The 26,959-nt window shown below is 44.3% G+C and overlaps 2 protein-coding genes across 2 annotated transcripts; one reads left to right on the top strand and one right to left on the bottom strand.

Moving 5' to 3' along the window:
* Nucleotides 1–1,678: 1,678 nt before the first annotated feature.
* On the bottom strand, nt 1,679–14,098 carry LOC128719846 (uncharacterized). Its single transcript, XM_053813485.1, has 7 exons — nt 8,284–14,098; nt 6,970–7,692; nt 5,753–6,393; nt 4,094–5,611; nt 3,567–4,016; nt 2,644–2,902; nt 1,679–2,466 (listed from the first exon to the last, which is right to left on the bottom strand). The coding sequence occupies exons 1-7, from the start codon at nt 14,096–14,098 to the stop codon at nt 1,679–1,681; spliced, it is 10,194 nt and encodes a 3,397-aa protein (XP_053669460.1).
* Nucleotides 14,099–24,208: 10,110 nt separating this feature from the next.
* On the top strand, nt 24,209–25,056 carry LOC128719394 (protein RER1). Its single transcript, XM_053813019.1, has 4 exons — nt 24,209–24,280; nt 24,427–24,628; nt 24,697–24,914; nt 24,982–25,056. The coding sequence occupies exons 1-4, from the start codon at nt 24,209–24,211 to the stop codon at nt 25,054–25,056; spliced, it is 567 nt and encodes a 188-aa protein (XP_053668994.1).
* The last annotated feature ends 1,903 nt before the right edge of the window (nt 25,057–26,959 follow it).

Genomic DNA, 26,959 nt, shown 5'->3' with positions numbered 1-26,959 from the left:
TTGTAAAATATAAAATGTGTTTACAAACTCTACCCAAATTCGTCTTTCTTTCATGCAACGCAACATTTACAACATACGAAAAACGTTTATGCTTTCTTTTTTACATATTTTCTTTATGAATGTTTTTCACCAGCTGCTACCACAAATGTAGCTTCGCTATCTCTCGCTCTCTCGCTCGCTTTTTCTTCCATTATTTTCTCTATTGTTTACTCCATGGTTTGCTTTTTATGCCAGTTTGTCACAATTCACGAATGTTATTATCAGTTTCATTCGCGCGTTGCTTTACTACGAGTGCCTGTTGCTGCTCCTTCACACTCTATGCACATTTCTTACTGTGTCGTTTTGTGGTTGTATTGTTTGTGGCTGTTTGTGTCACATATTAGTGTGATAATAAATTACCTTACTTCGCCGTTAACGTTTGCTTCTTTTCCATTACATACACTGTTTTCTGCTTCCATCCCTTTTGCTTTGTGCAGTGCGTCACAATGATCTGCTCCTCTTCTTTACACAAACACGCGCACTTGTTTACCCTGACACTGTGTACCACAGGCTATAGGGGGCAAGTATCTATTTATCTTTTCGGTTGTCTTTGTTTTTTTTTTCTCTCTTACTTTCACCACACTACTCAGTAATCGTATCTTTAAGTTATTCTAAACAAATGATTTGATCTTTCCGATGTACCTTCAACTAGAAAGATTCATGATGTGAGTTAAATGGGTAATGTACATGGAAACACAATTTTCCTACTATCATACAAAGGGGGGGGGGGGGGGGAAACGGGATTGTTGGTGAGGTGGAGGGGAGTGGCATTAACTTTGCAAACATTAACTGAAAGATATATCAACGACGATACACGTAACCCCCACCCCTCCTATCGCATCGTTCTTTCCGGTAGATCACAATGTCAGAAAGTCAGTAAGAAACTGAAGCCGGAAACACTCCATCATCGTGTTCTTATAACGAACAATACGAACTAAATACATCAATAGAACAATAAATACATTATACGAAAGAAAGGAAAAGAAAAACAATGCGAGTCCTCTTTGAAATAATTCCGAATAATCTTTGAATTCATTTTCAAGAAATTTTTAAGGAGAGCATACACGAAAGTCTCCGAAATCGTAACTGGGAATGTTGATCATCTGTCGGATGCGTCTTAGTATATTACTAAAAGATTTGTCTCCTTCATCTCCGTAGGCAATCCGCAATTCGTCATTCCCTGATTTGCTGCTCTAATTATAAAAAGACATAAGATTCATTTTCCTTTTCATAGCATGAAAAACTTAAGGATATTAATTCAATTCAATTCATCATTTTACCGAAAATGTGCCTTCAAAACAAGCGCTTTCAACACAAACTTGCTTTGTGCTGCCGGCAACGAAATATGTGAAAATTCAACAAATTGTAATTTGATTTTCGTGTAAACTAAACGATCTCCTGTAAGGTTTTTGCGAGATAAACAAATATTTGACAGCGACAAAAACAGTCAAGACTGCTTATAAAAAATTCAAATTTTGAAATGATAAAAATAATATACACCGAAAAGGAACCATTATTTCTCACAACTTTCCTGAAGCTGTGATGAACTTACCGTAACAACAGTTCCGAGAGGTGTTTAGAAAGATATCCTCCTATTCACCATTGTTTCGTTTCCTGCTGCTATTTACGTACATCATCCCTAGCGCACTACACAGGACACACATAGTTTCGTTGCACTGATGCAGTCATCGTGACAGAAGGCACCACACTGCTGGCAGATAACCATCGCGTTAAGGGAACACAAACAGTCCCCAACAGTTCCATCGACTGGTTCTGTTGTACCGTTCCGATCGTCGTCATCTTCCGCCTCATTACCGGCGGCTTGCGATGATGAGGAGGAGTTGGGTGTGTCGTTATCATTCTCCGTGCTGGAAATACTCTCCTGTTGTTGCGGATCAACAGCAGACCCGTCTCCGGTGGTACCGGCATATGATGGCTCTATCCCAGCAGCAGTGTGATGACTACCTGCAGCGTCATTATTGATGAATCCATCAACCCCGTCCAAGTTCATTGCGGCACTATTTTGAGCGGTTTGGCCACCACCAGTAATCAGCTGCTCGTTGAACTGCGGCTGTTGATGCGGTGAGATGCCCGATGGTGATACTAACATACTCGCTGTCCCGCTAGATGACTGGGTAGTATGCAGCTCGTTGACTCCAGCACCCCTCAGTTCCATTGGTTCTCCGTTCACTGCAACAACGCCATTTCCGCAACTGTCCAGAAGTCCTTGCTGTTGACTGAATTGCTGTTGATGTGGCATCTCTGCTACGGCATTGGACGTTGTACTGTCCACGTAGACCACCGACGTTCCACTAGATCCCGTGCCGTCTTCCGCTGTCGTTCTTCTTCCCGCGCCACCGCTATCGGTATTGTTGCCGGACGCCGCTGTTGGATCGATAAGATGAGCATCCTGACCGTAGGTAATCACTGTACAGGAGGGGATATTAGAGGAAGGACCAGCCTGATATGCTTCATCAAATAAGATCGACAACGACAGCGAACGATCGGTATAAGTTCCGTTTTTATCTCACACACACACGCCCACCCACACACGCATCGTTCACGCTCACCGAAGTACACCACCTCCCGGCGGATAATACTCACCGTGGGTGGACGGTATTCGGCGGGTGATCGCCGCCTGTAGGCTGGCGGCAGGCGCAACGGCGTTCGCACCAGCCGCTATCTGCTGCAGCTGACTCTGCTGATGCTGCTGCTGCTGCAACTGATGCTGATGTTGCTGTTGCAGATGATGCTGCACCTGGTGCGATATTTGTTGCTGCTGCACAGCGGCCATTTGCTGATGGAGCTGCGGTTGCTGTTGTTGTTGCGCTTGAGGAGGAGCAGGAACATGATGGATTTGTATCTGTAGTGAGAGACAAAACGAAAAAGAAAACGAAATAGTTTTCAATTATTTAACCCAGATCTCACTGTTGAATATCATTCAATGGTTGATTTAAATGCAACATCTAACTTCGGGCCAAACACCCGAGAGAAAAAGAGGGTGCATCCCACGTCGATTGAGTGGCGACAGCCATAAAGACGAATGATTTACGTTCGCCAACAAAAAATGGATTCAAGAACTCGAAAAAGCTAACCCGATAAGGGCGGTGTTGTGCTTAAAAAATCTTTTGAAAAGAGCCATTCATATGACTCTGAAGTGAGGAATCATTCAAATCCGGAATCGACTCTCAAATGATTCATGAATCGTCAGAACAGTGCCGGATCATACCTCTTGGAAGTCTACAGGGGAATGGTAGTTGGGCCCATTTTAGGTAACAGATGATTTACAGATCTTTTTGGATTCATATACCGTTAAGGATTTATAAACCTTTGAAATAGAGATTCAGCCTCATTCACTCGGTTAAAAGATGCATTCACATTGATGAACCTAAATCAGATTAACCCAACACTAAACGAGAACATCAGCAACATCAAGGAATAAAAACCAGGAAATGTATCGGTTGCGCTGGTTGCTACACCTTATTCCAACTTAGAACAAGTCTTAATTGTTATCACACAGCCCCTACCTGATTATGCGTCGGTGGTGCACTGGCAGCCCGTGGGGTTACTATTTCTCCTATATGTGCCGCACGCTGTACCAATAAATACTTCCCACCGAAGTTCCCTGTACCGATTGGGGTGCCACCAGTACCAGCATTAACGTTTCCACCGCTTGTCCCGTTATTGTTGCTTGCGGCAGTAGCATGTACGATCGTTGGTGCAGCACTCACGCTGATAATCTGTCCATGCTGTTGAAGCTGTTCACCGAGCGCATGGAGCTGCTGGTGTTGTGATTGGGTGGCTGTAATAATACTGATTGGATTTGACTGACTGGCAGCGGTGGCTGAAGTATTAGCCGCCGTAGATGACGTTGCAGCACCGGTGGCCCCACCCGTATACACTTGACGTACGACAATTGACGATTGCGGTCTACCCCCTACGGAAGCGGTACGTTTTGAGTTGACGAGACGTGAGACCTGAAGCAGTAAATAACAAAAAGAAATCATTAATTTATACGCTAAAAAGTTTTACTAAGCGCTCCCGCTTGCTTTACCTTATTTCCTCCAATACCCAATACTCCACCAAAGGCACTACTGTTGCCACTGCTGTTGCTGCTGTTTGCATCCTCTTTGGTATTGTTGCCAATAATACTGCTGGCCGAAACACCGCTACTACTGCTGCTGCTACTGCTGCTTCCCGTGCTACCAATGCTGCTGATGCTACTGTTCGAATTGGAATTGGAAGCGGCTAGGAAAGCCTGCGGCGATTTCAGCTGGGCCTTCAACTGGTGCCTGTTCGGACTGTTCTGTATCACTGCCTGGCAGATCTGGTAGCTTCGTTCGAGATTAACTGCACCGGGCGGTAGCCGCGAGCTGCTCGAACGTCCACCACGCTTACTTCCGCCAGAAGATGATCCGGAACCACTGCTATTACCGCTTCCCCCATTACCATTACCAGCGGTACCATTTCCGGCACCAATCGTACCAACCGTACCAGAGGTTGCATCATTTGATCGCTTTGTTCGAGTGACGTTCGTCGCTCCAACGATCACATTCGCTCCAACAGTGCCTGCGACCTGCTGCGTTTGTTGCTGCTGCAAATGATGCACATTGTTCATTAGAAATGCATTCTGTCCCCGAATCAGTTGATTCGTGACATATTTTTGTTGGAAGCGCTGCTGGGATTGAGTTGGGGTAGGTTGTTGTGATACTTTCGGGGCTTGCTGTATTTGCTGAAATTGTTGTGGTTGTTGCTGTGGTTGTTGCTGCGGTTGCTGAATGGCTTGCACGCCATATTGTGTACGCTGTAGAGGCAATCGTGGTCTTTGTTGCTGCTGTTGTTGTTGCTGCTGCTGCTGCTGGCCAATCGCCGGCGTTGCCATTATAATTTTCTGAAGCTGGATCGGTTGCTGTAACGCCTTAACGGTGGGTTGATTCGTAAGCTGCATCTGTTGATCTTGGGTCTGGATGAACTGGGGGCTCTGCATATGAGGTATCACATTTGTCGCCTGGACAGTAAGTGGCAGCTTCGTACCGGCTGCCGACGCGCCTACTGCGCCCAACGGTCGAGATGTAAGGATAAACTTTGGCTGTTGCTGTTGTTGTATCAGATGCTGTTGAGCCGGAGACGAAGATTGCTGTTGCTGCTGCATTACCGTCGGATCCATTTCGTACCGCAGCTGATGTCCGGACGCAGTCTGTACGTGCTGTATTAATTGCGGTTGTTGCTGATTTGTGACAATCTGTTGCTGTTGCTGCTGTTGCTGTGCGGTTCCAAGCTGCTGACCACTAACAGCGACGGAAGAATAATTCCCAGCAACACTCTCGATTACGCGCGTCAGATTGTCTTGACTGTTTGGGCCCAAAGAAATGAGAGGAGAAGAAGTGACCACGTTCACTTTCCCCAACTGTGTTTGAAAGCTTTGCGGAGACTGTTGTTGCTGCTGAGCCTGTAGTTGGCTGTCGTCGCTATCCAACTTGATACGCGTTACGAGCTGGTTGCCTTGGCGAATTGTGGTGTAACTCACACCTGGTTCCGTCTTTAACATGCTGTTGCGAATGCCATCTTTAATCTGGTACAAAAAAATAAAAACAATTATCAATAAAAGATTCATCCAATATGAAAAACAGCAAACAAAACTTTGCGACAGAGCTTTTTAAATAGAAACATAACTGATATTGTAGAAAATAAAAAGTTTTATGACCGGACTTGCCTCTGATGTTAGTTGAATTGTACTGCTACCGCATCCTAAAACCGATTGCGGACTGTGGTGTTGCTGTTGTTGTTGCTGCTGCTGCTGCTGCTGCTGAGGCTGCAGTTGAAATATGCTTAAGCCCTGCGGCGGAGGCTGTGGATGCTGCGACGAACTTAACACGGTTGTAGCTGACCCGGGCGTCATGGTTTGTACGGTGGGCTGAGTATGATGAGCTAAAAAACTGATCCCTGTGGTGGCAACTGGGTTACCCCCAGAGGTATGCAGTTGCTGTTGTTGTTGCTGCTGTTGCTGCCGTTGGTGCGGCTGCTGAAGGGGGTTGTGAGTGGATATTTGTTGTACCAGCGTTGCAGTGTTTGCCATTGATATTGGTGTTGCGGATGGTTGTTGTATTGTGCGTTGCTGTTGATTCGGTGTTGGTAGATGTTGATGAAGAGATTGTGAATTATGGAGCTGTTGCTGTTGTTGTTGCTGCTGATGCTGTTGCAGTGTTGCTGTGCCGGGTGAAGGTATCATCGTGGCCGACCCTGACGTACCGATGGGCGAAATGATAATACTGTTATTGCCGTCTACGAGCTGATGATGATCTACTACCATCATCTTCGTTGTATCCATCATTTCCATTTTGAACTGAGGCCAATCTAAAAATACAATGAAGTAAGAAAAACGTAAAATAATGAAACCAATTAATACTTGCGTCATCTAGGACATATCGATAAGCAAATTAAATAAAACAAGCGACATTGTTCAAACTAAAAAAAAAAATAACAAGTCGGTTAAATATAGACGTATCCCCCCCCCCCCCCCCCCCCCCCCCCCCCCCCCCCAGACAGATAATATGGATATTTCATGCTCGTCTGCGCTGCAACAAAAACATTTTGAAAGCGAAACAGAGAAAAAAAGACAATTAAATTACATCGTTGTAATGAAATAAATCAGGTTTGCACACACCTAGGCAAAAATATTCGTCATTCAGTTCTATCAAGATAACTAAAATTTCCATCAAACAATATTAACAAAACGTAATACACCACATGAACAAAATGTTTAACAACCCAAATCGATGCAATTTCATCCGGTAAACACGTTTAATTTTGTCAAAACTATTCCAAAATGGTAAAGATCGTAGCAACAAACAACAGTGATGATGCACAGAGAATAAGGAGAAGATACCGTCGGGCAGTTTCAAAGTGTTGGCACTTCTCAACCAAACTTACCGCCACATGTGGATGCAACCACTTCTTCGACGCCCTCTACATGGGCGCTCTTATGTTCATTGCCTCCATCTTCATCCACTTCCGGCGCACCTGTATCTTCACCGTGAAAGAACTCGTTGCTACACTTCCGCCCCACAAGGGCATTGCTATTGGTGTCGGCTCGCGGTTCGAACTTTACCATCGGTACGGAAGGCAGTACGTTTTCTACACCGTTTAGTGACCGTCTTCTCGCGAATCGTTCTGCTGGTTCGTACGGGGAATGCAAACCATTTGTCGATATGCAATCTTCTACCACCAAAATGGTCGTACGTTTTGCTGCCAGCACTGGCAGACTACTACTGTTACCGATCGACGACGAAAATGTACACTCGTTTGATTGTGTGCTTACGGTTACTTCGGGTGCCACCATTAACGATCCCATACTGTACTGCGATACACTCGGTTGTTTTTCCGACCCTTCACGAGTCTCTGGCATTGTCTCAACGATCCGGCTTGCATCGAAAATCTCTTTCTCATCGTCGTCGAATTCGTTTGCCTTTTGGAGAATGTCGTCCACAATCTCAACGGTTGGACCAACGTCGTGCGTAACGTACTGATCTTCAAAGACCGGAGATTCCCTTCGATCGCCCATATCCGTATCAGTGCGCGCTGATTGATCGTTTTGCTCAACAGTCTCCACCTGATCCATCGTTATCATCCCATGATCATGACTGTGTTCTACAGCTGAACTCATTGTATGGTAAACATATGGGTTGATCGATGATGTAAGATTCAAACACAGTTTACCAGGAAATTGAAGTGAGTAAAAGCAAACAATGAAGAAATTGGCTTTAATTAGTATAACTAGCTACAGATTGGTAGAGGTTGCCATTATATTACATAATAATATTGCTCCGAGATGGCAAAGTCCAAATATAGCAATACTTCGAAAGAATGATGAAGATTACAATTAAGATTAGATTAGATCGAGGGTGGACTAGAACCTATACAGGTATTAATTTAATAAGGAAAGAGTACAAAGAATATAATTCTTTTTGAATTTGGAGGGTAATCGTACTACTAAAATCAATGTATTTAGTAAAATTTTGATTTTGAAATTATCTGAATATTATTCAGAATATATTCTGAAAATGATAAAGCAAAATGCTTTACCATAGTTTAAGAGCAAAAAGTGTAAGCAAATGCGGTTAATCTTACAATATCCAAGAATAAAACCTGAGTGACAGTATCTCCAACTATCAAACTCCAGCAATTTTTCCCCAAAAGAAAACATTATTTCTATTAGTAGTATAACTTAACCTGATTTATACTCACTTTCTGTCCTAATCATCTCGCCACTGCTTGTGTCCATGACGTATCCAGCGCCAGGATCACTTCCGTCGCCCACAATGTTTGCACCAGTACTACCGATTGTATCCATCTCGTCGATATACTTTTCAACTAGCTGATGTTGATGATTATTTGCATATGGATGCTGTTGATGTTGAACAGATGCTTGCTGTTGCTGCTGCAACATCTGTTGACCATCTTGAGCCTCATCTTCTCCCTGAACGCCCAGTTGTGTCTGCTGCTGCTGATGATGCTGTGGATGCTCTGTTTGTTCTTCGCCGTCACAACTCTCCTCCACACAACCCTGCTGGCTGTCAGTTACAAGCCCATCGCTACCTTCCAGCAACATACCTCCCGCTCCGTGGAATAGATGCATCTGCGCGTCATCTCCCCCCGTACCAATACCGCCAGAAGACGTCACCAGCGATTGGTGGTTCTGCAGCAAGTCTTGCTGCAGATGTTGATTCTGTCCACCAGCAAGATGAAACTGTTGCTGTAGCTGCTGCATCTGATCTAGCACGAAGTTGGCCTCTTCCACGTCCTCCTCCTCCTCTTCCTCCTCAACTTCTGAACCATCTTGCGGTACAATAACACCGTGATGGTTCAGATGGCTCGGATGGTGATGATTCCCGTACTGATCCACGATCGTGCCCACTGCTTCCTCCTCCATGCCAATGCCAATACTGCCCGCATCCAGCAGCAGTCGATCGTGGTGATGATCATGGTCATCTCTCTGCTCCTCATCCTCATGAAATTCTCGACGGCCCTCGACCAGCATGTCACATTGCTCATTCTCGTCTTCCTCTTCTTCGTCCTCGCCGTCAGCTTCATCGGCGGCGGACAGATTATCACAGTAGTTGCTCGTCATCACCATCACGTCACCGCTGTTCGATGACAGCCCAGCCGGATCCTCACTCCCGTCCCCGGTTGCCGTCACCATCATCATGAGCCCTTGCTCTGAGGATCCGGATGGTGAGCTAATGGCAGCATTACTCTGCAGTTGCTGCAACTGCTGCTGTTGCTGGTGCAGATGCTCATGGTCGTGATGAAATCCAGTCAAATTCATATTCAACATACCACCACCAACTGCTGTCTGATGGCGGTGATGCGCATGCAGATGATTATTGTGATGCTGCTGGTGCAGGTGTAGGTGCTGTAGATTCGCCTGCCCGTAACTACCTAACTTACTGCTGATTGCGACACCTGAAGCGGTTCTGATTAGTTCACCATTGAAACACTCGCCTGGAGTGTTGTTCTCGTCAACCTCGCAATGCACATCCAGATCCTCATGCATTTGTAAACCTTGCCGAATAATCTCGCTTTCGTGTCCTTCCGGATCATCCGCACCGTTTTCTTCCTCCAACTGCTCTCCTATGTCCTCCTCCTCTTCCTCCTCTTCCTCCTCCTCTTCTTCGTCGGCAGTGTTGGTCGTAGTGGTAGTGGTATGGACCTGCTCCCCATCACCTTCATCATCTTCCTCCTCCTCGTCTTCCTCATCGTCGGCCCGTTCCTCTTTCATACCAAAAACTTCCACACCTGTCGCAATACTATTATCCTCTCGGCGTGTCGTTTGCAACCCGACATTGCTTTGCTGATTGCCCTGATTGATCATTAACAAATCGGAACCACCACCTTCCACCACATTCTGACGGAGCACGTTCTCGAACGTACTTACAATCGGTCCGGAACAATTCCCCACCCCAGCTCCACCAACTGCACCGCCATCCAGATGATTGTCACTCGCTGCCATCATGGCGGTGGTAGAAACGCTGCTACTATTACTGCTATCGTTTGAAATAGATAGCTGCGGTTGTTGCTGAGGCGGATGTTGTTGTTGTTGTTGCGGCAAAGCCGTCACGGTCAACGAAGATGGCAGCGATCGGAGACTTAAGCCACCGGTACTACCGTGAGTGGAATTTGCTGGCTGCGGTAAACACATGACACTGTAGACCTGACCAGTATTTTGATCGTAAATCATTTGGGTCGTTCCACCGCTATCGCTTATCGAGTGTAGATGGTTAAGATTCATAAGTCGTTCGCGAGTATTCATATTTTGCTGCTCGACTGTTTCTTGCAATGTTGGAGAAGAGTTCGCAACAGTTGGATCGCCCTTCAGCCGTATCCCAGCCGCAGAATGTTGCTCACCACTATTGTCCACAACATCCCCACAGTCAATCGCCTCCTCGAGGATAATATCTGACGATGGTACGAGCGGCGGTGAAGAGCTTCGTCCTATTCGGTCCATTTCGCTTACATCACCATTCACCATCGGTCCTACGATTCTTCTTCGTAGCACTGCTGGAGTCTGTCCATCGTCAACCTCATGACTGTCCTCTTCCTCCCCTTGACCGACGATCATCCGTGACGGTCCATCCACATCATCATCAACGATCGTGATCGTTGTTGTTGGGGTCGCGGATGATGTCAGCAATCCACTGCTGGGACGATTTCTGTTAGTTTTGTGACCTTGCCGTGGTACTCTTCTTTTAGACGGACCAACCATTGCCGCCACCGGTGGAATAGCCTGATTCGTAAGCCCTCGGCGGCGCTTCTCATTCGCTGATGCATCATGGTACGCTATCCGGCCATCGATTGGCGTCTTTCGCGTATCACATTCCTCTTGTCTTTGTCCTTTCACACCTGACTGTAGTAAGATGCCGGTAGCCGTCGTGGTGGTGGTGTTGTTACTGGTGGTAGGATTGATGATTAGTAAACCCTCCGAGTTAATGGTACTAGTGGTGCTACTACAACTAATATTTATCCTACTACTATTGCTATTGCTATTGCCACCAGCGCTATTACTGCTACTGATGCTTCTTTTACTGCTTCCACTGCCACTACTACTGCTCCTTCGGCTGTCGGTGGAAGTGGCGGGCATTGTTGTGCTGCTGGTGGCGGTGATAAGGCGATTGATACTATTATTACTGCTTATATACATTGCGGCGTTGCTGCTGCTGATGCTGGTACTACTGCTGGCACTGTTCCCATCGCCGGTTGCGGTACCGGTTACAACAGCCACCATTCGTCGCGGATTGCTGTGCAAACTGGTGCCGGCAAAACTTCCACAACTGCTGCTGTTGATTTGGTGCAGACCGCCGGCAGCAACAACACCATCGTTATCGTCCGTTTTCCGCTTCGACATTTTATTGCTACTTAGTTCGGGCGTCAACGCTCGGCTGTTGTGAGTTCGCTTTAGGTTTGCCGCACTTGCTACACCTGCAATTGCCGGATCAACCGGGACAGCACGAACCATCGCGGAGGGACGATACGGTTCTACTACCTTCACTACCACCGGGCGGGAACCGAGTGTAATTGTAGATCCTGCCGATATGGCCGTGGTCGTTGTTGGGAGTGGGTTATGCTGGGATGAGGGCAGCAGCTGTGTTGTACCCGTACCGGCCAGAGCCGACCTTGTCACGGCCCCAACCGTACGGAGCCGTTTAGGCGACATCGGCAACGAACCGGTGTTTTGCAGATTCATAGATGTCGTCGTGCTGCTCAGATCAACCGAGTTGGTACTGCTAATTGCGGTACTGCTGCTACTACTACTAACACTCATAGCCGATGGTAATATTCGTTTGGTCCCTCCGACAGCCGCCGTCGTCGACGTTCCAATCACGACCGACGCATTCGTCGCGGAAGGAGCACCCAAGGAATATGGATGTTGTTTGCTTCCTTCACCAAACGGTGACGCCGCGGTTGTACTCGTAGCGATGGCTGTCGTTGGTCGCAACTTTATCGTGGTCTTAAGAGCAGGTCGATTCGTATGCACAGCACTGGAACCAGCGCTACTACTGCCAGTACCGCCCGTTAGGATATTAATCGGCACCACGGTAAGCCCGCTGTTCGATCCACCAACAACTCCGGCACCGGTTCCAACATTACCTCTAAGCATTCCGCCACTACCGCTAGCGCCATTTTTCGACGCATTGCCGGAAGTGACTGTTATTGTCGTCCGCGAGGGTAATATGATTGTTCCGGTGGAGGACGTGATGATTGTGTTACTGCTAATGCTACTACTACTGGCCACGTTCGTCGGTCTAACACCGGCCGCAGTGGAAAACGTTATAGCCTGCATTTTACCTATGGACCGCGCGTTCGGATCGACCTTCGCCGTGACGGGATGTACTCTGGGCGGATGTAATGCGAGAGCAGCAGCAACCGGTGGTTGCGTTTGCCGTGCCACGGTAACGATTGTAGCACTGCCACTAGCAACAGCTTTTGATAGTGGCACTATGGAAACCGTGGGAGCTATAGTGCTTGCGGCTACTAGAGGTGTCTGCGGTACCGGTGCTGACTGTTGCGCCAGTATTACATCTACTACGGGTGGTTGTGAAGAAGATGGCAATGGTGGCCCTGGTGGTATCGTTGTTACCGGTACCGGTGGTGGTGTCGGTGGTGTCGGATTAGCTACTGTCCCTGCTGCACCAAAAAACGACCCAGCATACTTTCGATCACCCCACATCGGTTCAAAGTGTTTTAGCTTCCACGGATCGAGTTTACTTTTCTCCCGTTCCGCTTCCGATCGCATTTTTAGCTGCGCCTCCGGTGTAAACTCACCCTCCGCCAACCGATCGCGCCATTCATGGCACGCCCGGGCATAGAATTCGTTGTTCAAACCGGATGGATTCAACCGGATCCCGTTACGTTCGCACTGGCCCGCATCGGGTAACGGTGGCCGATCGACCGGTGGTAGCAACTGAACGAGCTTGTACTGATACAGCGGTGGCAACAGCTGGAAAGTTTCCCTGTTCAACAGGGCGCGCAGGTTCGTGTGCACCAAAATCGAATCGGGCGTCTCCAGATCCACGCAACCTTCGCGCGTTTGCTCGAGCTGAGCCGCGGTCGAAAGCTTCTTGTTCGTGCGCCTTCGCGGCTTGATGCTAAACCCGGGTATGGATGCGAGCACTTCGCGCATTGTCGATGCGGCACCACCACTGCCCTCAACCGTTGTCTGTCGAAGTTGCCGCTTTTCCGTCGCCGAAGCCACACCGCCACGACTTCCAGCACCCGACTGAGGTTGCTTCACTGTCACCGTTTGCTGCCGACTAGTCGCTAGTCGGGGCAGATTTCGACGCAGATGATGATTATGCTTCGGTGTGTTCGTTGGTGTCGCTATCCTTGTCTGCCTGGACGTGTTAGCCTCTGTTACCATGGTGGCCGAAATTGGCGGCACTGGTGTACTGCACTGAGACGAGGAGAGCATATCGATCGAACCGGTAGAAATGTTTAGTGGATCATCTTCCCGCAAGGGTAACGACGTGTCGTACTCATCCGACAGCACCACACAGTTGATGTCGGAATCGACGCAGGAGACCAGCTCCGGATAGCTAATGTCGTCCGCCGTACTGTGATCGCTGATTTCGATCACCGCAACCGGTGCTTCCGAGGAGGAACTGCTGCCGGCAAGACTGTGTGTCTTTCTACTATTATTGTTACTGTTATTGCTTTTCCTGATGTCGGCGATATCGCCTTCCGCGGTGTGCATTGTACCGGTAACCATCGCCACGGACGACGAGGGTATCGCATCATCTTCCACCGTCGTCGTCGTCGGTTCCATCGCGGATTCTTCCACTGTATCGCTGACGACTGGGATCTCCGCAGTACCGGTAGTAGTGGTGGTGGAGGTGATGAGAGTAGTTGACGATGTTGCGGTACTGCTGCTAGTGCTGTTGCCATTGTTAGTGGTTCCTTTTGCTGCCGGGGCTGTTGTTACTACCACCGTTGCACCGATGTGTTGCTGTTTCGTCGAACGGTTCGCCTGCACCGATGGAACGGGCGGCGACACATCGCATTCCATTGTTGGATGCACTTTTCTAAAATGAGAAATAGAAAACGGTATTAGTCAAAGCGCAATAGGAAGACCACTGACAAATATGCCAACTTGATCGGCTGGTTGTGAAAAGTTGTTTACAGGTTTGAGCTAAACTTTAACCAAAAGAAAAACGCAACCCAAAACTAGGAAGGACAAAGATATTCTTGAATACTCATTTGTATTATTCTCTCTTTCTCTTTTTCACTCACTTTTTTATGGTTTTCTTTCATCCAATGCATCAAAATGTTGCAAAATTTGCAAATTTGCGTTGTGTGAAAAACAATATACGACTGCGGGGTCAAGAACACAAGCTGTCATTTGCCGGCTTTTCGAAGCAACTGTCAAATTCATGTACGGGACACGATTGTACGCATACCAATCAACCCACCAGTTTCGTACGCATCGCGCACAACGACCTCTCACACAGTGTTTTTCCTCTTTCTTCTCTCTCTCTCTTTCTCTCAATTTGTTATCCTGTCATTTTGTGGATGGAGAGACAGTCCCTGCACAGATCCTTTCGCAGAAATACCTCTCGGATAATGTTATAGCACTGTAACAATTCTGTGGAGAAAAATATGTGATTCAATGAGAAGATGGTGCTGATAGGAGAAGTAATATTCACACACATAAAAAATGGACATGGTCGCAGGTGAAAACCGGAAGATCTAACAGAAGTTTTAACGCAGTAGAATTTGTCAGCTGCATCAGCGCAAATACCAAGATACCGAAAGACACATCACTTTGGAATTAGAATTCTTGTGGTTATAGGAATTCACTTCCTACAATAGATCTAATATCAGCTATTTGTGTATCCAAAGTCTGTACAAATGAACACACAAAGAGGAAATATGCTAGAAAAGAAGCACATTTTGACGCGACCGATTTAGTAGCAGAGCTTCAATTTAATAATCCTTACGATCAATTTAACACCACTCCGTTCCACAATCTTGGTGCAAAACTGTGCGTTGCTCTCTTTGGGCAAACAAATTGCATTGGAAGTTAAAATGAAAATACAATGCCTTCACACACCATGCAATCAGCGGCAGCGTACTGCATTTTGTGACGAAACACGAACTACACACACAACCCATTTCTTTTATTTCCTTCTTGCTTACTGTGTTCGTGCCATTTAATTGCAATTGCATGTGTAGTGCACTTTCTCGAGCGGAACAGAGAGCGAGAGAGACAGTGGGTTCGTTTTGCATGCGTACACACAGGCTGCGTTTACACACGCATTTACACTCGCTCTGCTTCTTTCCGGCTGGCGATAGTGGAAATTTCCTTCCTTTCTTAGCACGTTTTTATAGCGCACACACACCACTTTGATTAGGCTGGTTGTGTTTAAGCGAGATAAAAAGGAACGGTACGTCGCGCGCGTTGCACATCCTTTTCGTTGATGCAAATTTCGGCATGTGTCGACAATCTACATACACACACATGTAAAATGAAAAGCAGAGTACACCTGTATGTTGGAACACACCATATGTACGCACGCACACACACACACACAGATACACTGGAAAATCGGCAACATTTTCATCCGTTTTTCTCCCATTGTTTTCCCATCGGCAAATGGTACTGTTTCGCTTACACTCTCTTCTGTTAGAATTTTCTTTTCCTTCCATATCATCTCGCACTCTAGCTGTTTCTCTTTCTTTCTCTCCTGCTGTGGTAAGCATTTTTCAAGGCATACTTCTTTATTTCATCACCCGTTCGTCTTTCGCCCACAAGACGGCAAACCCAAGTGCAATAATAATGATGAGCGAACAGATACTTCCGCAGGGCAGGGTTCTTTGACTTTTGCTCTTTTGCGCTCCCAAAACATGTAGGTTCGAAGTGTGCACCAATCAATGCACTTTCCGTCCCAATTGCATTCTTGGTGTAGCACAACATAATTACCTTTTAAAAACGATTTTAATAATTTTCTTTAACATTAGAACTACCGGAATTTGACATTACCGCAGTACCGCAGCCAATGCATGATTTCTACATTTCTACTGGGTGGTATAAGCTGCAATAAATATTAAAACATTATCCAGGTCTTTGAAACTGTTCATTAAGTGATCAACTATAAGAAAATCGCTTAAAACGCTTGATAGTTCCCGTTTTAATTATTTTGCTAAAGTTTTAATATAACATCTTTCCAAACAGGAAAACCAAATAGGCAAACCATTACAGCACAAAGCAGCAACGCCCGCCACCCTCATTGCTATTTACACCATTCTCGCCCTGTTGGAAATAAAAATGCAACAAAAGTTGCTCTTGCAAACCCGGAAGAGGCACAACAAGAGGCAAGAATGAATAAATTACACAAAAAAACAGCATGAGTGCGCGCGCACGTGCTTTATTCCGCTATCTTAAGATCCATTCGTATGCATTTTTTAAGGAGAAGAAGAGAAATGTCTAACGATATTCGATTAGATGTAGATTTAGGGAAAGAGCAAAGAGCGACATGCAATGTAAAGTTTATTAAAATTCAAAATAATATTCTTCCTGCTAGTGGATATTCCCTTAACCAGTAAAATTTAGCAGACCTTGCATCCCATAAAAATATGTAATATAATAATCATTATGTTTCATTTGATTAGTTTGTTTTCTTCTTCTGCAGGGTTTTCCAAATAACTTCGAAATGTTTTATAATTTTTTTTTTTTTAATTCTTCCATTTCCAGAAAAAAAATATTTTCCCAATTGCTGATAGCTTGTTATCGGTAAAGAAGAAATGGAAAATATATACAACGACCTTCCGGCAAGAAAGTTCCAAAGACCGAACGAACACCTGCCAGGTTGTAGGAAGGAAACAGTGAAGCAGAACGCACACATTCCTTCTTTTTAGTCAAATTGCTACCACGAAGGCTGTTGCTTACAAAAGCAAGTGGCAGTCAAAAAAAAAAAGGTGAGTAAGGATGTAAATATGTCGGCATTGTGCCACCGGAGCAGAGACGCAAGGACACACACCAACCACCACCCATGGACATAGTTGATCCTTGCGCCACACACTGTGACGTAAAGCAGAGACCCTTCGTAAAGATCATATTCACGCACATGACACAACGTGTGTAAAAGTATAAAAAACGAAACGTAAAAGCAACGAACAGAAATTATCATAATCGAAAAAAAAAATCAAAAATTTCATGTTACATTGGGTAAAAAGGGAAGTTTTATAGACTTGCGAAGTAATGAAAATATTATTTTCAGGTCTTGGCCCTGTGTGTCCCATCAAATAACCCCCATGACTCACACAATGCAAGGGTATATTAACGAAAAAAAAAATTAAACTAATACGCAAAATTTGCTTTAAACGCACGCAATGGCGCAATTACACATGGCGTGTGTGCGTGTGTGTGCCACGTGTTTGTTTCGAATATTTTACGCGTTACATTTTCCTTTCTCTCTCTTTTTTTTGAAGCCTCATGGTCAAACTAAATAATGCTAACGAACTCTAAAACGAGGGGGAAATACAATCTTTTCCATTTAATGCAATATGGAATAAGAAAAATGTATTTCATACCATCTTATATAGCATTGAGAGCTTTCCTTGCAGGTCGACTAATCTACAACACCGAGATCAATAAGATCAATAATCAAATATATATTATTTCTCTTAATTGCTACTAAAAAAGCAATGTTTATATATAACTTATGCAACATATCTTTAGAAAATAATCCGCACTTAGTGTTACTTCATTAACTTCACACGTTACTCGAGCCAGAAGCAAGCGCTACGCAAGACTTGCATGGGAATTTTGTCCGAGAATAGAGCATTACCAACTGGAACTGATCCAAAGCTATATTCTTGTATTCGTTGAGAATAGGCACCATACAGAACCCAACAAAAAGACGACAGGATTCAACTCCGTAGAGCTTGGAATCCACAAAGTGATGTCCAAAAAGTCAGGTTTGTACCCAATTCCCGCATGCTGTGGTGCATCGTTCTGCTGTAACACTTCATGATCATCTCCGCAGAGGTTTCCAAGACAGAAGGAGGCAACAACCTATACAAAAAAGCAAATTGCTAAAGTACACCACGTTGAATTAGACGTTTGTTTTCAAAAAATACCAGCGGGAATATCCGCGTTTGGAGGTAATGTTCAATGTTGGAGGCTACACCTGAACGTCATGTGGCTGCTGTACCACGTGCGGTATGTTATTTTGTCCAAAATATTAAATTCTGGACCCTCCTCGCGCCAAAAGTGGAAAATCTATCCACAATTCTACCTTATATTTTGTGTTGATCTATCCGAAGGAACATCAGAACGGAATTTAAACATGTCGAAAACGTACGGAACCATACTGTACCATGCAAATTTGTATAAGAACTTATTGATCTTGGTGTATTTTAGTATTCTGTTTAATTTTGTTTTAAAGAAACATTCATACAAATCTTCAATGAAGAGTCATCCAAACTATGAGTCGACACTCAAAATATTCATGATTTTTATCATACAAAGGAAATAACAAATCATTATTATGCGCATCTTTTTTTGTTGCTAGATCCAGAAATAAGAATTTCTATACTTAAGAAATATCGCACGTACCTTCGACATTTGATTGCGTCGACCAAATGAACAGCATTTGTTCTATTAACAACTATTTTAGTTTATAGTTCGTACTGCCGTACCGAGTGCAGGACAAATTTGACATTGCGCCATTGCGTTTATAGTTCATGGTTGAGTTAACGTATCAAAACCAGAGATACGTCATTCGAAAGCCACAAGTGTATACAAAAAGTGAAAAATGGCAAATGCAATGCACAAGTGGAACCCGCCCAAATTATGGATAACCTGTATTATGATGATCCGCTCCGGACTCACAAATCGGGACACTAGGACGGCGGCGCAGTGGGCGTTAAACACGATTAGAGTAAATCGAAAGCAGGCTGATTTCGAATCCGTTGCACGAAGAAAGAATCACACCAGACGGTCGGATTGCTTACGCAAAGGCGAGTTCCTGTGCAACAGGATCCGGGGGTCCTTCATTCGGGCCCTTACGCTCGAAATTGCGACTCGACTCCAGACACTGTCAAGCATACATTGAATGAATGAAGTCCATGATCGAAGTATTCAGCATTGAGCATGATCCAAAAAATTAAAATTAAAATTAATTCGCTAGTGATTCGTGACGGTGGAATGGAAGACCGACCGCCCCGTCCTTTAAACGACAGGGCTAGTGGTGCTAATGGAATAAATCTTTTGAGACGAGTCATTCATGAGAATCTTTAGTGAGGAATCACTAAAATCAGGAATCAATTAATCGGTGGATCATGACGGACAGCTGACGCATAAATTTTAGATGAATAATCTTGAAGGATTCATGATTCTTAGAAATAGAGATTGAGTTTCATTCACGCAGTTCCAAGATTCGTTCAGATTCTGAATCAGAATGAATGAAATGATTCTGGAGATGTTTAGATCAGATTCACCTAATATTAGTTTTTTTTTTGGGAATTAAAGATATTAACAGTAATGTGCTACACAAATATATTAATTTGCAAATGAATTGCAGTTAGTTACAGCTACAAAGAAGGTTAAATTTGTGTAATGAATATATTTAAATCTCACTTTTTAAATGCTATTTGTTTTTTTTTTTTTTAATAAGTGCTAAGACTTATGGAAGACTTCACATTAGCCGGAGTAGTACACAATCTCGAGACCCGAAAAAAAGGTGAAATTTTATAATGTATTATAAAATGGAATAAACGGGCAAATATTTATTATGACCACTTTGGGAAACTTCTACGGGAACATACGGGGAACTTCAGACTATCGCTATGGAAGCTTGTAAAAGTAGCAAATTTCTTCAATTATTCTCATTACTTCAAACAAATAAACCAAAGAAGCATTTTTCATGTAAAACACTAGTGTTTTAGAATTTTAAATTGTATCCCATTGCAATAAGGTCATCGAATTATATAACCTAAACCATTAAAGTAAGACAATTAGTATAGTTAAATGACCAGTCATTAATTTATGACTTAAAACACATAAATTCCTAAAACTTTTATTATGCTTTCGGAAAATATATCATAAATTAGCTATCGTACGAAATAGCATCATATCTACGCATCACATCTTTGACCAAATGTTAACTCGTGGCAAGTAATGACCCTGAGATGCAATATTCGCGAACCACTCCAAACGCTTGGAAGAATAGTCCATTGGGGAATAAACAATACTTTCACGCGCTTTGTTCCTCAAACAAATGTAACACAATTGTAATACAAAGTAATTCCGAAGACATTTTAAAAATCAAAGCCCCAACCATAAACTGTGTCCCAGCGTTTGAATGCCCCTTTCCTTCATTTCCAACCATAGCGGAAGCCATGAAACATATGCACAGAAAAATGACGCGGCAACAAAGTGACAACAACACAACTTACCAGCGATGTAGTGATGGTGGTAGTAGTGAAACACCGTCGACGACGACCGCAGAACATTTGCCCTGAGCTACGGTGCGTTGGGGTCGGCCAGGACAGAAGAAAGAAAATCCAACGGGGGCACACTCGCTCCACTCCGGGGTTGGCTGCTAGCGGGGGAGGGCTGCGGGGGACGCACACGCACACAAAGGAAGGGATATGCGCGTTGCTGCTGGACCGTTGAGTTTTGGTGACTTTGTTTTCCACCGAAACCGGGGGTGAGGAACAAAAAAAAAAAACACCCCAAACTAGAACGTGGAAATGAGCGGAACCGCCATCCACATGGGACACACTTTATCGCTGTTTTTTATGGTATTCTTCGTATTTGCAAATTTGACGGCTTCCTTTTTTGTTTCACACACTACGGTGCCCTGTTGACGACTGACGCATTGGGATGGAACAATTCCATTTTCTTGCAACTTCAGCACTTCACTTCACAAGGAGGGTTTAGCCACAACAGCATTTATTAGGTTCATGGCATGCTTATCTGAAGAATTCGATCATTTTTCATCAGCCTTTATTCGCCGTCGGGCGAGAGGAGCGCACAACTCTTGGCCAGTAACGCTTTCTTTTCTTCACTTTTTTTCCACTGCTTCTGCTTCCCTATACTACGTGACACCGAACAAGAACACAACAAACAATAAAACTTCAATTATTTCCTCTAACCAAAAGAATGAAAACACGCATTCGAACGAAACAAATCGCACACTGAAACGCACACACCCACGAACGACGACGGCGAGTTCCCTCACGCACACACATACACTCGGCTCGAGATGGATGGCATAACATTGCGCCAAGCCAGACGGTGAACACGTCGTCATCTCACCACTACTACACAATCACGCAACGCTACTGCTGTCTCGTTCGCTCAATGCATACGATTTTATTAAAACATTGAACAGCAATACGCTTGACCAACTTTGGGCTGAACAACGAAAGGCAAAATGCAATCCCAAACCATTCTGGAAATCTTCTTCCCATGTACTATTTCCATCACAAAAACTGTTTATTGAACACTTTCGCGGCTACTTTTTTCGCCGCACGATTCTCTCGTAATCGTCTATTTGGGTTTCGTCTGACACGCGCTAATCAAAACGTATCCCAATACTACCGAAAAGAATGGAATACAAAAAGGTTGAACGATTCCAAAGAAGAAAAAAAACGCCAACAATGTAGAAAGAGAGCGAGCAAGAAAACCTATTGTTCCAAACTATGTTTCGAATTAACGCACACTAACTTAACCAAACGAAAAAATAAAACACAGAACAGAAAGAGAGCACAAGCCACGAATGTTCTCCTTTAACTTTCATATTTTCCGCTTTTAATACACACACACACACACTACACCACATTTGCCTTTTTTTCCATTACTCCGTTCGCATACCAACACACTCAAAGCGCATCAACTTCTCTCTCCTTACATCTCTTTCACGGGCTCACACAAAATTGCCTTCTGACTCTCTCTCTCTCGCTTTTCTTGCATTATTACTTTGTGCTACTGAAAAACATTAGCAAGCGCGAATTGATTTTGAGAGCAATATGACCGTACTTTATATGGAAGATTTATGACATTTTATTGTTTTTTGCGTGTTGCTGGTTATTTGCAACAAGCTCGCCCTATTCCTTACTCGGTTCGTTCCCTTCCCGCTTCAGGGTACGTTCCTGCTTCTCCCTATCTCTACCTTTGGCACGCGCATCGATCCGTTTTGCACCGTTTTTTCCCCCACATTCGGTTCCCTGCTCGCGCTCCAACCGTTCCCTTTGGGATCCTTCTTCTTGTTCTTCCTGTTCTTTTGGATCAATTATTTCTTTTTTTTCTTCCCTTTTTTCTTGATGGAGCGTTGCTTTACACAGCCGTTAAACTATTTTTTTTCACTGCTTATTAATCAACCAGTTAGCTAAACATAAACGCACCAATTCCCGTTGGGTTCGTCCGTAAAACCACCATAATGTGGCTAGCTACCGACGCTCGCTTTCCCGCAAGCTTGACAAACCAATTCAATTCAAGTGGTCGGAAAGCACGCGCAATTTATCCCTACGGGACGATAAACATTCGACAACTTTTCCACCAACCCACGCACTTCAGCACTAGAGAACGATTGGATTTCGGGGAAACAGTAGTTTTATGTCAGCAAATGCTATTACCAACTATGAACACTCTTTGCTGCAGAACACCTTCACTTTTCTGCGTGTTTTTTCCTAGCTTCCATTCTTTCTGACCAATTTTCCTTTTGACAGTGCTAATGTCAAAACGCATATTTGACAATACGCAAAATGTGTCGCGCACAGTCGTGCAAGGTCGGATGAATTTTGCCACCCATTTCCTTTTTCTGCCACAAAATACTTATAGCAATGCGATGCAACTTCTTATTTTCTTTTTAAATATTTCTCTTAATACCAACGGGCGACTTCCAGGCAACCAGCCTGCAAAGCATTGTGCAAATGCGAGAGCTAAAGCAACGATTACACGTTACTGCCGCACATTACCAGCTGGAATGAATGATTCGTTATTTTACACATTTTTGTTTTACAAAAATATACCTAACTAATGTGAAACCTGCAAATTTAGTAAACATCAACAACTACCTATACCACCGGAGATGAAAAGTGAGTAAATTGTGCAAATAAAAAAACAATATCTGTACTATGCGAGCGTGCTCCAGTCGTGCCATCAACTAGACAGCTGGGAAAGAGGTGCTATTGCAAGACTTTAATATTGCATACCTGATCTTAGCAAACCTCGTACGCAGCGACCGCCTTGTCCGTGCATAATCAACTCAGCGCAGACATACCCTTACGACAAACACTGCGGTGACAGCCACCCAGAGCACTCCGGCAAGATTGACGTGGTTGTGACGGTCATCACTTTTTCGTCATTCCAAGAATATCGCGAATTTTGTCGTAAAATTGTTTCCAAAATAATTCGTCCCCGCACTTGTTACGATCATCTGACGGCGGAAAACGGAATAATTGTTACAGAAGGAATATCCTAACCACCAGGGGTACAGGAAAACAGCACTGAAAGCAACGCGCTATGTAACAGCTCACAGAATCGCAAGTGGATGTGAATACCGAAGGCACCTGGGTATGGGATTTTTTTTTCGTTCCCGTGTAATCAGCTTCCTGTGTACTATTTGTTCCACTGTTTGATTACGTTATTTCGATTACAAGTGGCCGAGTCATAATCGTGCCTAGATTAGCATTAGGAAGCTATATGCATGGTGGCCTGTTGTTTTTGTTTCTACATTTCTGACTGATATTGATCGTGTTTATCTGGTTTTCGGTTATGCACTGCCAACGCGGACGGGGTCAACATTGTTTAAAAAAAACTGTACTTTCTGTGTGGTAAGTATGTTGCGTTTTTTTAATCAATCGGATACAAAAATTCATTCATTCCCGCTTGGTGTCGTTTACAGATTGCATCTGGGTAGGGACACCCTTCTCGGAAACGTCACACAACATAATTGGATTACCGTGCCGTGGGTAGGGTGGGGAAGGCAAGGCAAATTGAACCAGCACCCATTACACCGACTGTTGGCGACAGCACGTTTATTTATGCCACCGTGTGTACTTTTGTACCGTAGGCGGATTTGATTTCTGGATAGCAAACGCGACGATAGCAGCATTGGCGTGGTCGGTGCCTTCACACTGACGGCTACACCGTGTATCACCATTCAAGATGATGAACGAAGAATCTTCGTCACCGGCTAGCAGTAATGTGGTAGCACAATTCTTTAAGAGACTAGGACAGGTAAGCGGATAAAAGCGAACCCAGCCCGACGATCGTAATGGCATTTTAATTGTCTCCCAGCCCACTCTATTAGGAAGCGTTTAAGGAGTGAAAGAATATTCCCCTTTGGTATCTCAACTTAATTGATGCATTTTCGCTACTTTTAGCTTTATCAACTTCAACTGGATAAATGGACACCGCATACGAAGGTGCGGTGGGCAGCCGCCCTCGGTTTGATAGGTCTATTTCTCCTGCGGGTATTCACCAAACAAGGCTGGTACATTGTAACGTACGCGCTCGGCATTTATCATCTAAACCTATTCATCGCTTTCCTGACGCCGAAAATCGATCCGGCATTCGATTTGGACGGTAAGACGATCTTCTCGACGCGGCCTGTTGTGCAATTTCTAACAATCCGTTCTTCATTACCACCGCAGATGATCAAGGTCCAGAGCTGCCGACGAAGGCAAACGAAGAGTTCCGGCCATTTATACGGCGGTTACCGGAATTTAAGTTCTGGTACGCCATCAGCAAAAGTACAGTGATTGGTATCGTCTGTACCTTTTTCGATATGTTCAACGTGCCGGTCTTTTGGCCAATATTGGTGCTTTACTTCATCACACTTTTCTGCATTACGATGAAGCGACAAATAAAGGTAAGTAATGGGGAGGCTTGTTTAAAGTTTACGTTCTTCGCACTACAATCATTCAATTCCTTTGCAGCATATGATCAAATATCGATACCTGCCGTTCACCCATAGTAAGCCTCGCTATCAGCCTGTAGCGACGGAAAAGTGACAATTAAAAGCACAAACTCTACCAGCATCCTCGTCCTCGTCGTCGTTGGCGTCGCTGCCAGCCGGTGGTGTACCGGTGGCAGCTGCCGGTTCGTCTGTTGCTCCACCATCGGTTCTAGCCGGCGTTCACCCATCCGCGGTGGGTGGAATCCCGTCTGCCTCGGTGACAACCGTTTGAGGGGATTGAAATGAAGAAAAGGCACTTCGGCCCGACCGTCGTCACAGAGCCCCCGTACCATCCACCAAGTAAATTATCTCTCCTGTCTGCCATATCGCTACGTGCTGATCGTCTGTAGATCGTGAAAGGACACCCACTTCACAGGCAATTCAGAATGATCCTCATCAACCCCGTTGCTGCAACATAGAGTTCCGTTTTTTGTTATTCATTTTACTACATCGTCGTTCGATGTGTTTTTAATTGCAAATTTTAATCGATTTTCCCTTATCTCATTGTGCTCCGATCGTTGACGGGTACGTGTGCAGCAACATGCATATCGTTCCGTTCCATGTGAAGATGCGTCGCGTGCATCGGTGCGGTTTTCTTTTCACCATTCCCACACGTCACAAGGTATCGCTAGAACAGACCGACCTCGCTGGTATTGATTTGTGCTTACGTCGTAGCAAAAATGTTGAGTTTAACTGCTTTCGATTGTATTGTTGGTTTTTGTTTTTAAATAGAAAAAAATGATAATGCTTTCCCGTTTTGTTTGCGACTCATACAACTTTCCCCGTTTTGGGGAAGGTACGGACAGTAACAACCAGTAACGCTTGTATGATTTTTAACCAACACAAAAATCCACACGGTTTACCCCGTGGCGGGGCACCAAGCATCTCGTTTATATATGACTGTACGAGCTGGCAGGGAAGTGTTGTTTATTTTAAGGGAGTGAAAATAAGCTTTGTCGCAAAGGAAAAGCAACAACCAAAAAGTGAAACTACATTTGAAAAATGGCAAGCAAAGCGTATACGCGAATACGAACGCGCTAGTAAGTTAGGGAAAAGTTCAATTGATTAGCAAATGGGTTAGTTATGTCGCCTGTAATTATTGCGTGTAATATGATGCTAAGTTCATTATTCTTATTATATCGTGTTAAGTAGGAGTGAAGTATTTTGTTTTTTGCTTGATTTCCTTTTGTTTATTTTACATTATCCCTTCCGTTATCCCCACCTATAGTTTTTTTTGTTTTATTTACACTTTGCGATCGTTCTTTGCGCGCAGTCTTCTACGGTATTTCGTTCCCCTTTTGCCCAGTATATACACATGAATGCATAACTTTCGTAACCCATTCGTTCCCATAATTTTAAGTTTGTATCTAATCCTGATTTAGTTTCCAGTTCGAATAAATGTAAGCACGACCGAAAAACAACAGCAATATATGATACATAATATAGTGCATCAATCCACCATCGTCGTTTCGCTACATTTATTCCTCAACCACGTTTGCAATTAGTTTGATCTCAACAATGTAATGAAGTTGTTTTAGAGAAGCTTTTACAATGATTGTTACTAGTTTGCTTGGGAAGAGATAGTTGCATTTGATACGATAACTACACATGTATGTAGATGAGAATGACATTCTTATCGTGGAACGCGGACTGACTCGTCTTGTCTGATAAAACATTGCCACAGCTAGAAAGATAACAAACCGCAAACAGTGTGTCGTTAATGTGTTGGGCGCTTGTTGTTTTTTTTTTACTTATGCCATTTTAAATTTAAATGTATCCTTACTCCTTCTTAGATCGAAGTATTTTAGTTTTGTTCTCCGTTCCATTTTGTTTTTTCAAAGCGAATTAAAGATTAACGGGGGTATGGTTGGGGCTGTACATTCTCATCATGGTCACGCACGCGATAAGGAGAGATACGTGGGACGTGTCTTGTCGGTTAGGAATCGGAAAATGCTCTA

This window comes from Anopheles marshallii, chromosome 2 (genome assembly GCF_943734725.1).
Source record: "Anopheles marshallii chromosome 2, idAnoMarsDA_429_01, whole genome shotgun sequence".
Lineage (NCBI taxonomy): Eukaryota > Metazoa > Arthropoda > Insecta > Diptera > Culicidae > Anopheles > Anopheles marshallii.
The sequence above is the reverse complement of the archived record's forward strand: the minus strand, read 5'-3'. Positions and strand labels throughout refer to the sequence as shown.